The following is a 13,277-nucleotide window of genomic DNA, read 5'->3' as shown; positions in this document are numbered from 1 at the left end:
TAATTCAGCCAAGGCCTGTCTCCAGCGGTGGAAAGCCACGGCAATTTGAACTCCTATATTGCTTTTTATATCTCTTCTTTTCTTGCCGGGAGCGGATGATTGGGATGACAATAAAAGTAGCTTGCCAAACGGCACCTAGTAAATATTTCTTATTCTGATATTTAACTAGTAAACTCAAGGACAATGCAGTGGATTTAAACAGTTGATAGGATCTGGAAATTACAGACAGACGTTAAATTGAAATTTATTAAACTCATAACACAACCCCTGTAGACCGTTTCAAATAGAAGCACTAAGTTGCAGTTATGTTTGAAATGAAATCACTGAAATTCAATAGAACAGTTAGCTAGTGACAATCAGCATTTTAACTAATCCCTTAATGATGATATAGCCAGCGATCTTATGAGTTCTTGTGTGTAAGATCTCGTATAAAACACAAAACTTGACGACAGCTATCTTTCTTTTGAACTGCTCGCTTTATTACAATCGAAACCGTTAAAATCGGTGTCCCCCTCTTAACTGCCCCAACTACCACAACAACCTATTGGTTCCTACGGCTAAACTGAGTCGATAGGCTACAGATCTCCTATTTACAAGACCTCTGCCTCTCAATTATGAGACAGTCTTCTCATAAATATGAGATATCGATCTGGTAATCAAAGACATAATTCCGAGTCAGGTCACCATTTTTTTCTTTTAGTGAATGCAGTGCTCTTCCGTAAAAAACCTAAAGAACAAGTAATAACACAAAGTCTTGGGATCAGGCTCGAGCCTGATTCAACAATTAAATGCCTGTCTCACTGTAGCCAAATTTATTACTGCTCAGATGCTTTACATGGGACACATGCATGTAAATGTAGGGCAACTCCCAGAATGAATAATAGAGTATAGTACATTTCCCGTGTACTGGCTCCCTGTATGTTTTAGGATTGATTTTAAGATTTTATTGTTTACCTACAAATCATTAAATGGGCTAGCTCCTACCTATCTCTCTGACCTTTTGCAACCGCATGTCCCATCAAGGTAACTCACTTCTGGTTGTCCCGAGATCAAGGTTGAAGCACAGATGAGATCGCGCCTTTACAGTTGTAGCCCCCAAACTCTGGAACGAGTTGCCTCTGCTTGTTAGGCTGGCCTGTTTTTAAATCCCTTCTTAAAACACATTTTTATTCCTTGGCTTTTATCTCAGTATGTTGAAATGTGCTTTATAAATTAATTTGGATTGGATTGGATATTGTGCTTGTGTCATAAAAGAGAATGTTGTTTGGATGAACAGATAAATATGACATTTTGTGAGTCAGTGTCAAAGTGATTGATTAAGAGCCATCAATAACAAGTCAGCCCCCCTTTGAAATCACCATCAGTGTTAGTGATAGTGATAGCAGGTAGATATCAAGTCTTTTGGACCTGTATTAAAAACTAAGGATGTAACAGTCACAGTTCGGTATGTTTTCGGTACAGCAAGGAAAACCAACACGTGTAGAAAATAACATTTTTGTCATTTATTTAGACAAATGGAAACATTCAACAGTGGCTCATTGGCCATAATTCTTATTTTAACAGTTAAGGCACTCAAATACTGGCATATTGTCAATAAGAAAAAATAAATAACACAAATGTCATCGTAAGACTCTGAACTGTTGATAACTCCTAAACAACTGGAGCTTGCCCTCGTTTAGACAAAGGCATGTCGTAGCGGGGCTCAAGTTCTTTGACGTGAAACTGCCGCTCTAGAACTTCCGTTCTGCACGTGCGAGTAGTACATAAATAGACTATTTTGACAGTAACTGTTTGGGCCATAGGGTGTACCAAACCGTGGTAATCGCATACCAAACTGAACGTCCTGTACCAAATGGTTTGGTACGAATACACGTACCCTTACACCCCTAAAAAAGAATTTATACACACATAAGCTAGGACAATTTTTTTGCAAACCAAGCCTGTCTGCTATGGACTTATGTGGTGATTAATTAAAGGTTAGTCCTGCTCCTTTATTTCTTTGGGGGATAATTTCTTAGTTATTTCAAAACATGTCATCCTGTAAAAAAAATAAAATCCATCTGAATCACTTTCCACTGACTGTTTCACATTTTCAAAAAGCTACCTCACAATAAAATATGTACCGCAGGCAGCCACAATACATCTGTTTCTGTTCAGAGTGCCAAAACAGTCTCACCTTGAAATTAAAAAGCTTTGTTGTGAGTGAACAGACTTTTGATTTTCCTTTGGCAAAGGAATAAAGGATGCAGTGCTGTATGTTCCTCATCTCTGTGTGTAGAATGAATCCCAGACATCGCATCACAGCTCTGAAAGTAGTTACTTCGTGGCACAAAAATCCTCGCTCCATATGGCTGCAATGGGAGTGCAATGTGGTCAAATATGTTCCGTATTGCACATTCCAGTCCATTCCAAGAGGAAGGTGCAGCACGAGAGGGAACATTTGCAGAGAGAAGTGGTAGCCAGAAGATAACCAAGGCTGACATTTCAAAATCATTCGCTGACACACAAGAAACACAGTAAATTTGGGCAGGCAGATGGCTGCACGGACAGTGCCCCTCTCGGAGTTGTACTCGCAGCAGATTGAGTGGGAGGCAGAGCGCCTCTGAAGTCACTTTCACTGCACTGAAATCTCTCCTACTGTCCTCTGTCCAGCTGGTCTTTATTACTGTACAAAGCCAACACTTACGTCTATGTGTCTGTTTTATGAAGTTGTTAGGAGAGGTGTTCTATAATACAGCAGTAAATTTACTCAGCATCACTAATCCGTAGCTTTCACAGCCAACATTGCCTGGTTTGGATCCATCCAGTATGTAAAGAAGGGTTTCTACAGAAACAAAGTATAGAGAACTTTATAGCCCACTGACTAGTTCATTTTGACAACTCATTCCATTGCATGCAACTCTCAAATATGACCATTTTGGCCCAACGGTGGCAGTAGAGGAGATAAGTTCAAAATGGAAGTGCTTTTGTCCTCTGGGAAGTATAAATGTGCTCTGTAAATTTCATAGCAATCTGACCAGTGGCATTTCATATTTCTTGTGTAGTATTAAATTTGACCTGATGGTGACACCACAGGAAAGGTTAGGGGGTCACCACTGCTGAGCAATTTCGTGGGGGAGACTCTGCAATCTAAATGAATAAATTGCTTTGTACCAGAGTTTTGGATAGACAGACAGCCAGGACAAAATCATGGACAACACCAATGGACTGACTGATGGACAGTACAACAAATACTGGCAACCTAGGCCCCACCTTTAACAAGCCAGACAAAAAAAGGCAATCATTTTTTAGCATGTAAAGCCATATTCATTTAGACATTTTCATTGTTTGTAATGAGACCACTGACCTCTGCCTGTCTGCTCCTCACACCTTTCCTCCCTCTCTGCTCTTTCGTCTCAGACACTTTTCCTCTTACTCCCTTGTATCTCTATTTTTTTCTTCAATTTCTGCTCTCATTCCTTGGCTCTGCTTCCTATAACTCTGCTCTGTCCTCCTTTGACTTTGTAGATTCACTGCCACACAACCACCTGCAGATACACCCTTACAGATGTAATTTTTATGGCGAGGCGACCAACCTGGTTGTTTCATTTTACAAACAAGCTGTTGGGATCTGCCTGCACACACACACACACACACACAGCTGTCTCTCTGTGCCTGAGAGGGAGAAGAAGAGATACTGTTGAAAAAGAGTGACATTCCTACTCAGCAGTGTGTTTTTTACAAGGCTACCTCTCCTTGTTTAAATGCTCTGAGGAGGGAACATAGCCTGTGCAAACCCATCAGGCATCATAACGCAAATGGCTTTTAGCACTGAGCTGTTAGAACAAATCCAATATAAAGACAACCGCTGACTATAAACACTACTGTGTTACCATACTTATTCCAATCTTTATGTGTCATTCTGTTTATTCCATGTTAACACCCCCCTCTCTACTTTCTCCTTACTTCTGCCTGTCTTTCTCTTTCACCACCCACTACTTGGTTTGCTTAAACAAGTAATACTGAGAGTTCAATGATACACAAGCCACCTCCACACTGAGACGATGGCTGCATGGACAGTGCCCCTCTCGGAGTTGTACTCGCAGCAGATTGAGTGGGAGGCAGAGCGCCTCTGAAGTCACTTTCACTGCACTGAAATCTCTCCCACTGTCCTCTGTCCAGCTGGTCTTTATTACTGCACAAAGCCAACTCCACAACTCATTCATTCTATACACACAGACACACAAATGTCAGAGTTTGTGTGACAGCATGCATTTGCATCTTCCTAGTTGCTGCTACTTTTGTAAATGTGCTTGCGCTGCATCTTTTATACACTTATACTTTATTTGCTTCCATATATCGTAAACACGTCAAATAAACATTAAGGCCAGCAGGGTATGGGCTTACACAGGGCCCATATTCACTTACCGAAATGCCTTGGTTTGTCAACCAAGTTAATTAGTAGGAAGTTTATTTTCCCTAGCTTGATAACATTACACTTTTTAAATTGGCTAAATGAACAATATACACTTAGCATCTAAAAATATTCTCACTCCTTTTTAGCTCTACATTATAAAACCTTGATTAACATGTTTTATACAGCTTACTGTCTCTTCTGATAACTTGTTGGTATAGCAAGCTTGAAACTAGAAAGCAGAATGCTCTGACACAATACAAATGTAGCAAGTAAGATATGTTTGTGGTATTTCAGGAGCATTTAACCCCATTTACACCTCATATTAACATACGATCAACATGTAGATACATTATCTGGATAATGGCATCTGATTACAGGCCCCTTGCATTTACACCAGATGTTAATAAGCATTCTCTTTATGTCGTTTTGGTCATATGATGTGATGAGATCGCAATATGCAAATGAGATAGGGGAAGCAGGCCAACTTGTCAACAAACATGGTGTGTCTCAGGTCAGGGGAGGCGATGCAAGGAACTGCTATGACGTGCAAGCAAGGTGTTATGTGACGAATGGAGACCGCTAATGGCTGAAGGCTTCTTTTCAGTAACCTTGCAAACTAGGCAGTCAGTCCCAGTGGAGAAGCTGGCCAGTGCTAGCTCAGCTATGCATCAGTTATGTGACCCTCGTCCAGCACCTTGTAGTGGCCCCTTGACAGAAACACTGCTGTATGGGCTCTACTTCTTTTTCTTTTTTTTGCCACCAAAGCTGCTACTTGTAGCTTTTTGATGGGCAATTTGAGCTAGCAGGAAGAGGTGGACTTATGTCCAACATGCTGGGCAATCTTTTTCTTAAAGGCCCTGCACAGCCCCACAGTGTTTTACTGTATAGACTGTAGAGACCGTATAGACTGTATAGACGTGACTCAAAGCAGACATGACGACATTTCACAGGTGTAATTAACAACATTAACTATAACAACTGCCACCCATTCAAACAGTTTCAGGGTCCTGGAATTGTGTATGCTCCCTGAGCCATCATTATTGTCAATAATTATACCTTTTGCTGCTATGACAAGTCAAAACATGTGCCGTGAAAAAGGTCAATTAGGCCTCCTAAATGTTGGTTGTGGCTGAAGATATCATGTGGTGGCTCACAATGAGAATTTTGATGATAATTTGATTTTTTGGGAGCTGTACTGAAACCTTGCACTGCAACGTCTGCTGGGAACAAATGAAGTTGGAATCTGAGTTTGAACTGAAATGGAGCCATTTTAAGTATGTGCTATGTGCAGTCTTTTCTGGTGTAGCTGTATAGTGATTATAAGTCATGCTGTGCCTATTGCTTATAGCTGATTTTCCCAAAGCAGATGAAGTCTTCTGATCAACTGTTTGAATTTACCTCACGCTTATCTCATCAAATCACAAAACAGACTACAATACTACTGCCAATTAAAATACTGAAGATACTTGATGCCAACTCATTAATGACTAAATACGGGGGTCATGGCTTTGAGGTAAATCTGCTTTAGTTCCCCCTCCGGTCATTTGGCAGGACCCTGCATATTTACAGGTGACAGAAGCTGAGATTTCATGGGTCATTCATAATGCAACAGGACAACAAATGCTCTGTCCTGCTGGATGTGTGTATGAGCACGAGTGGAAGGATGAATCCATACAGAAATGTGTTTGTGTGAGTGTGTATTTCTGTACAGGAGGATGTGTGTGGGTAAACGTGCATGCATTAGGGCTGTCCTGTGTCAGTGTGCTGCCTCAGGCGAAATCGTTAATTATATCCAGAAACCTGGGCTTATAATGAGGTGGTCATTTACTGTAATATAAAACTGCTTGGTTTATTTAACTGGAATAAATGTAGCTATGTTTGCTTTTATACATATAATATCCAAAATAAATGACAGATGCTCTAAGCAGGTGTGTGTGTGTGTGTGTGTGTGTGTGTGTGTGTGTGTGAGTGTCTGGTAGCCATGTTAGATGGTACTCAATTAAGTTACCCTGGCAGGCCTTGTGAAAAGATAGTAATAGTTGAATAGTGGAGTTCACAACTGATTTCAGAGCGACTGTAGAGCTCTGGGTCCTAGTGCCGCCTGACTCAGACATAGCTGTGGTGTGTGTGTGTGTGAGAGAGAGAGAGAGAGAGAGAGAGAGAGAGAGAGAGAGAGAGAGGGAGTTAGGCACAGAGAAAGAGAAAACAGGAAGATTGGTTGACTCAGCCTGGAGCTCCAAACCACACTCCTCTCATTTTCAAAATCTATGGGAGTGTGTGTGGACACGCTCACCTGATATAGACTCAATCACTCCAATCAGTTAAAGCATGTCTACCCACTATTTTTCTTCCTCTCTCCACACAGACGTAGAGGTGGAGCAAAGGAACAGGAAAGCACAGCTGAGAACACAATGAGCTGCAGCAGGGCAGCAGTCCGTGGTGTTTAACATACAAAGACTGACTATACTGTGGGTCTGGAGGATTTTGAGAGGCCAGCACTGAATTCCAATGTGGGCCGCATGACTGAAGAACAGTGGTTAGACGTGAGATCTGCAGAGGACTGGACTGTTAGGTTCAAACAAATATTACAAACTTAAAAGGAAAGGTATCAGCAAATTTACAGGGCTTCACAGTTAAAAAGTAACTCTGACGCGTCTCCATTTGGGTCCATCTGTCACGTGCATTGAATGAAATGTGCAATAACAACCAAAATCAACTTGGTTGTATGTTTTAGATTTCCACTACAGCCAGGCACAAAAGTACATTCAGTGGCTATTTAGTCAGAAATGTCCAAAACAAATAAGGCTAAATATGAGAAGAGAAGAGAAGAGAAGAGTAGAGAAGAATGGGAAGAGCGAGTTTTGCTCTTGGTTTCCATGTGGCAGTTCAAACCAAGAGCCTGTCTGCTCTGCATATGGAACCAATTTGAAATGTGAGACTATAGGGACTGCTCTATAGACAGGACGATCACCCGACAGGAGATAGGAAAGCACTGTTTTGACTCGCCAACCAAGCTATTTTCAAAGTTTACCTCTTATAAGAAACTTGGCAGAATGCAAATGTCAGGCGACACAGTGATTTGTGTGCTTCTTTGTTGTGTCACTGTATTACCTATTTGCATAGAGTCAAGGGTGAGTGCATTTCCTTTCCTTTCAGTTGTTGTCATTCCCTCAATTTCCATTTTCCATTTGAGATGACAGATTGATTGACAGACAGAGTGGGGCCGAAACTTACAATTATTTTTATTGTCAGTTAATCGATTAGTTGTCAACTATTAAATTAATCTGCAACTATTTTGATAATCGATTAATCGGTCTGAGTAATTTTTAAAGAAACAAAAAGTCAAAATTCTCTGATTCCAGCTTCTTAAATGTGAATTTTTTTTTTGGTTTCTTTACTCCTCTATGACAGTAGACTGAATATATTTGGGTTGTGGACATTTGAAGGCTTAGGCTTTGGGAAACACTGATTTGTCACCATTTTCTGACATTTTATAGACCAAACAACTAATCGATCAATCGAGAAAATAATCGACAGATTAATAGACAATGAAAATAATCGTTAGTTGCAGCCCTACTGCAAAACATCAGAACATTTTGACAAATGTCCAAAACTACTTCCCAGAGCCCAAGATGATGTCTGTAAATAGCTTATTATGTCCAACCAACCGTCCAAAACCCAAAGATCCAAAGGTTCATAGTGATTTAAAATGGGAAGCTGCCAATGTTTTGCATTTTTGCTTGAAAATTTAATGATGAATCAATTATCAATGTAGTTGGCGATTAATGTTCTGCAGATCAACTAATTGATTACATTAATATTGAATATTTTTAACTACTTTGATGCTTGTGACAACAGCTGATATCCTGCAAGTCTGAGTCATAACTGGACTCGCATCTACAGGTCCAGGATGTGCCTACTCAGCACTTAGCTGAGCCCAAACCTTGCGGAGTTTCTAACGGGTCCGTCTTGTTTCAGACAGAACGGCCGAAGGGGAAACGTTAGCATGAAAAAGAGTCTTACCATGGTTCATATCCCCGGTCGAGTGCATTCCACTGCAGCCTCTTTAAATAAGTCATTTATCGCAAAGACATCCCGTCGACTGGAGGGAGACGGCTCTCCACAAGAACACTGGACAGCCGGTGGTCCTGAAGTTGCAGCCGCGCGCGACTCACTCAACAACTTTAGTTTGAAAAATCTTTCCACAGTTAACTAAACACACTTTGCTGTTTAAAAAACAACAACAAACAAACAAAGTTAGCTAAGTGACACAGGTAACAACACCATTCGGTAATGTCTTCGCTGCAAACTTAAAGCTGGTCGACAGCTGTCGCGAGCCCAGCCTCTCCCGGGGGGAACGCGCAGCTCCACGAGAGCGTTTGGGAAGGCTGATTTCAAAGTAAAAGCCCCTGTGTTTGGGGAGGGACGCAGTCTGCGTGGAGTGAAATATGAGAGGAGGCTTCCCCCTCTTCAAAATAACGTTTCTCCCCGCAGCCAGAAAACTCACTGCAACACACTGTATTGCCTCGAAACGAAAAAAAAGCAAGTTCAACGTTAAATATTCTATGGACATTTTTGGGAGGGGAAATCAAATGCAGATACTAATATAAACATATTTTAAGCCCAGCCGCATGGGAAATTCATATAAAATGTTAAGTTGCTATCTTTACAATGGAAAGCAAACATAATGCTATGCATGGAAGGTTGTTTGGCCACCATATTGTTTTAAAAAAAAATCACATCATATTCAGCTATCCAAATCCTGAGAAAAACCTTTTTTAACTCCATAGTGTTGAAATTATAGGCTGTGGTTGTTATGAGGCCTGTTTGGGGCAGTGTAGAGAAGTGGAGGTTTGTGACCCACGGGGTGGGAATACGGGTGGGAAGACAGGCCCCTCCCTCTTTACCCCCACTGAGGTGCCATTGAACCTGGCCCTGAAGCCCTCACCCCTTGGTGGAGCAGTCATTGTACTGGGGAGCTTCAAGGTGTGATTGTGTGTAACAGGGTGTTCCTAAAAAAGAGCATTGCTGTCAGCTGGTTAAATAAAGGTTTAATAATAATAATAATAATAATAATAATAATAATCTTGGTTTTTTTTTTAAATCTATCTTAGCTCCTTGTATCCCATTACTATCTTTAGCTGCAACATCCCAGGGGTCCTTAAAGTTTTATGTACTGTTATAGCTCATTTCATTAACTTACATCAGAAAATAGTGGTTCAATTCATCAGCAGGGCCAGATAATTGTTATTACTGGAATGACCTCTGCCACAGTTGTGGCCTATTTACTGTACTAATTCTTGGAGAAGGTTTAGGGGGCCTCTTGTGTTCAACAAGGCTGTTTGTCTTTTTGGCTTGTGTATGTCTGTTTACACCATTGTGTGTTTGACATAAGCCCAGCAGATACGGTCGGAAGTCAGGTTGGCAAAATCATAAGCTACCTTTTAACTCCTGCTGACATAATCAGCGGACCACACATCCATCTCTATCAAATATTTGAGAAGTATCGTGATACAACGAACAAGCTGAGGAAAAGGTTCTCAGAGTCCCAGTTTCCCATTTATTTTGTTGTGCATTCAATCCAGAAAAGTAAAAAGATTGAATTAAGATGTATGCATAGTAAATCCACTTGATTTTTCAGTGTGCCTTAGATGTACACTACTGTCCCACAATGCAATGCACCAAGACGATAGATGGGCTTCTCATAACTGGTGGTGAAACTGTGGACGCCCATTTCTGCCAGGAAAAGACAAAAAGGAAGAGATGAAATGTAAGGAATGACAAATAAAAATAGGGAGGTTTTGGACAGCAGATTTCACTACATCAAAATATGGGATCCATAGTCAAAGTTATGAGATAGTAAGTCAAAATGTTGACTTTCTATACATTCATACATTTCTTTTTTTCTGGCAGAAACTGACCCCCCTGTGAAACAGCTCCAGAAAGATCTCTCTTGGTGATGTTTCATTGTCATTCCAAGGTCACATTTTGATTGATGTCTGTCATCATGGGGAGTGCATCGACTTCTTGAATACTAACTGCATTAGTAGTACACTAAGAAAATTAGTATCTGTTGCTATACAGTATGCAGTATGGGAGACACCCTTAGCCTGCTCCCTTAAAATGCCAGCAGAAATTCAGCCTGCCAAAGACAATGATGGTGCACTTCTACACCGCCATCATTGAGTGCATCCTCACCTCCTCCATCACCATCTGGTGCTCAAGGACAAGGGCCGACTGCCGGGTATCATTCGCTCCGCCGAGAAGGTGACAGGCTGAAAATCTGACATCCTTCCAGGACCTGCACGCCTCCAGGACCCTGAGGCGAGCAGGAAAGATTGACCCCACCCACCCTGGACACAAACTGCTTCGGACAGCCCGCTCCGGCCGGAGGCTGCGGCCCATCAGGACCAAAACCTCACGCCGCAAAAACAGTTTCCTCCTGGCCTCATCAACAAGGCCCGGGACCCCCACTTGACACGGGCTCTTATCCCGCCCCATAGACACCACACGTTACATTAACACACAGTCTCCACTTCTGTCTCAGTGTGTTGCATTGACGCACATCTTTTGGACTGTTATCTCTGTACAATGCACATATTCTTTATTCCTCTTACTTCATACTGTGAATGATTGCACAGTCCTGCACAAACTGTACAGCTCTTTCATTCTCAAAACAGATATATTGTACATACTTTCATAATGTAAGTCTGTGCATGTGAAAACCCACTTGGCAGTAAACCTGCTTCTGATTCTGATGTGTTGAAGAGCAATTGCCTGTAGGTGGCGACGTTGGTGTGTTTTTGAAAGCAAAAATCACGAAAACCTCTGAAAGCACTCACCTACATGTTTGACATGGTCATCCTAGGACTAAACGTTGATCAAATCCAGACCCAAGAATACAATGCGACTGTAAAAATGTGTGTCAGACTGCAGCCAGCTGTGTCTCCATGTTCTACATATACTCACATGCTGCATATACTGTAACGTTTCACAGAATTGTTTTGCACCATTTGAGAAGCCATGTAACAAGTTTCTCTGTGAAGGGAAAACAGTGATTGTTCAAAACGAGAGGAATAATTTAATAAAGTGTGTTCTGTCATGATAACACAGGAAGTTAACAGTTTGATTTGACATAGGGGCTGCTGTCTTTTTGTACAGGGTCCTTTGATGTCGTCAGTGCCTTCCTTTATTTTATAATCACAGCCTGTTTTGCATGTTCAGCAGTGCACCACTAGAGCGTACCAAAACATAAAACTGCCTGAAAACAATTTCAGCCATGCAGGTGTGTGCAAAGAAACAGCAGGTTGTGGTGTGTGGAGGAATAGAGAAAGAAGGAGAGGAAAGATGGAGAGAGAGAGAGAGAGAGAGAGAGAGAGTGTGTGTGTGTGTGTGTGTGTGTGTGTGTGTGTGTGTGAGTGTGAGAAACAATGTGATAGCACAAAGCTCGGCTGATCGCGCTCATCTGGTCTCTGACCTTTCTGCCCCTCTGCTGCCTCGCCGCCTACTCACTCATTCCTAATGTTCAGGACTTCTGTCCCACTGTACAATCAGCTGCTTCATCTGACTCTGCTGACCTCTGACCCCTCACCCTGACCCCCCCGGCCGCACGCTCACACTGTATGACATTTCAGCTGGATAAAAGGTCCGCTACACAGCACACTCTGTGTGTGTGTGTGTGCAGAAAAACACAAGCAGGGATTTTTGTGCAGCAGAGAGCACATCCAATTAAGTATTTGAGTGCGTGCATGTACAGTACATGTGTGCTGCATCATTCCATTCTGTTAGACTGCACAGGCTTTTGAAGCCAGAAAAAGAATATTTCCAAACCACAGAGAGGCAGATAGAGAAGTTATTTCCCTGCCACACAGTGAGAGCTTTGTTCCTTGGCAGCATTCCTCTGGCTTTACTACTGTACATTATCAGCAGTTTGGAACCATACCAACAAACTACACCATCATTCACACTACATTCATTTATACTGTACTGTACTCAGAGCAAGGAAGGCGAAGGGTGAACATCTAAACTGCTGTATTCCCCGACCATGTTCTGTAAAATCTATAGCTTAAAGGGGAAAATATGGTGAAACACTTCTCCTAACAGAGTGGTGCTGTCCCTTTTTCTGTCCATGACTGTGTTGAGTGTGCGAGAACCAGAAATCTTTAACATGTGAGAAACACATCAAACACTTACTTATCAGCACTGCTGCGGTTAAATAACCGTCTTGTGGCAGGATCCACAGCTGATCAGGGCCAGGGTTTCATTTGAATCTGCAAAGGCTGCCAAAGCTTGCTGTTGGAGACATCCACCTTAAACCTACAAGACCATGAGTCACAGTCAGAGATAACAAATTGGGCCTTGTTTCTCAAACGAATATTTAGACCCTTATCTGATAAGCTCCCTTGTACTTCTAGTCAGTGGGGGGAGAGATAATTTAATGCTTTGATAGGTCTTGGGAAACCCCAGCCAAGACATTTACAACCATGACAGTTTGTTCACACTCTTTTTGTTCAGCTGTCACTACTCCCCTTTTTCATTTTTATTCTGTGGTTGCCGTCCCACTCCTTTACTAATGTCTCAGCCTTTTTTGTTGAGTACTCTTTTGCAATGCTGAATCCATCTGAACCAGTGGTGAAACATAAGTAAGTGTATTTACTCAAGTATTGCACTTGAGCAGATATTTTTCGCAGGGGTTTGTGGTGACCTAGAAGAGAGTGAATATTGGACTTACATTCATCAGGTGACCAAAAACTTCATATGAATGATAATGTTGCTCCGTGTCAGCTGGATGTGGAATTGGACACATTAGCCATATAACAGCTTTATGAGGTGATAATATGTCAGTGTTGCATTTACAGTCTGTTTTACTGCCCCAAGTGGC

At 41.7% G+C, this 13,277-nt stretch overlaps 1 protein-coding gene across 3 annotated transcripts in view; it reads right to left on the bottom strand.

The window, feature by feature from the left end:
* The window catches only part of gask1a (golgi associated kinase 1A), a 55,323-nt gene extending 42,638 nt beyond the window's left edge, over positions 1–12,685 (bottom strand). For 2 of the 3 annotated variants that reach the window (XM_044208588.1, XM_044208589.1), the window contains exon 1: positions 8,420–8,789. In XM_044208588.1, the coding sequence (XP_044064523.1) occupies positions 8,420–8,422 (3 nt within the window). In that variant the 5' untranslated portion in view covers positions 8,423–8,789. Of the gene's footprint in view, positions 1–8,419; positions 8,790–12,589 lie in introns of those variants that run through there. The other variant, XM_044208591.1, reaches the window with a different exon arrangement.
* Positions 12,686–13,277: the final 592 nt, after the last annotated feature.

The sequence above is a fragment of the Siniperca chuatsi genome, linkage group LG9 (assembly GCF_020085105.1).
Source record: "Siniperca chuatsi isolate FFG_IHB_CAS linkage group LG9, ASM2008510v1, whole genome shotgun sequence".
In the NCBI taxonomy this organism is placed as follows: domain Eukaryota; kingdom Metazoa; phylum Chordata; class Actinopteri; order Centrarchiformes; family Sinipercidae; genus Siniperca; species Siniperca chuatsi.
The sequence above is the reverse complement of the archived record's forward strand: the minus strand, read 5'-3'. Positions and strand labels throughout refer to the sequence as shown.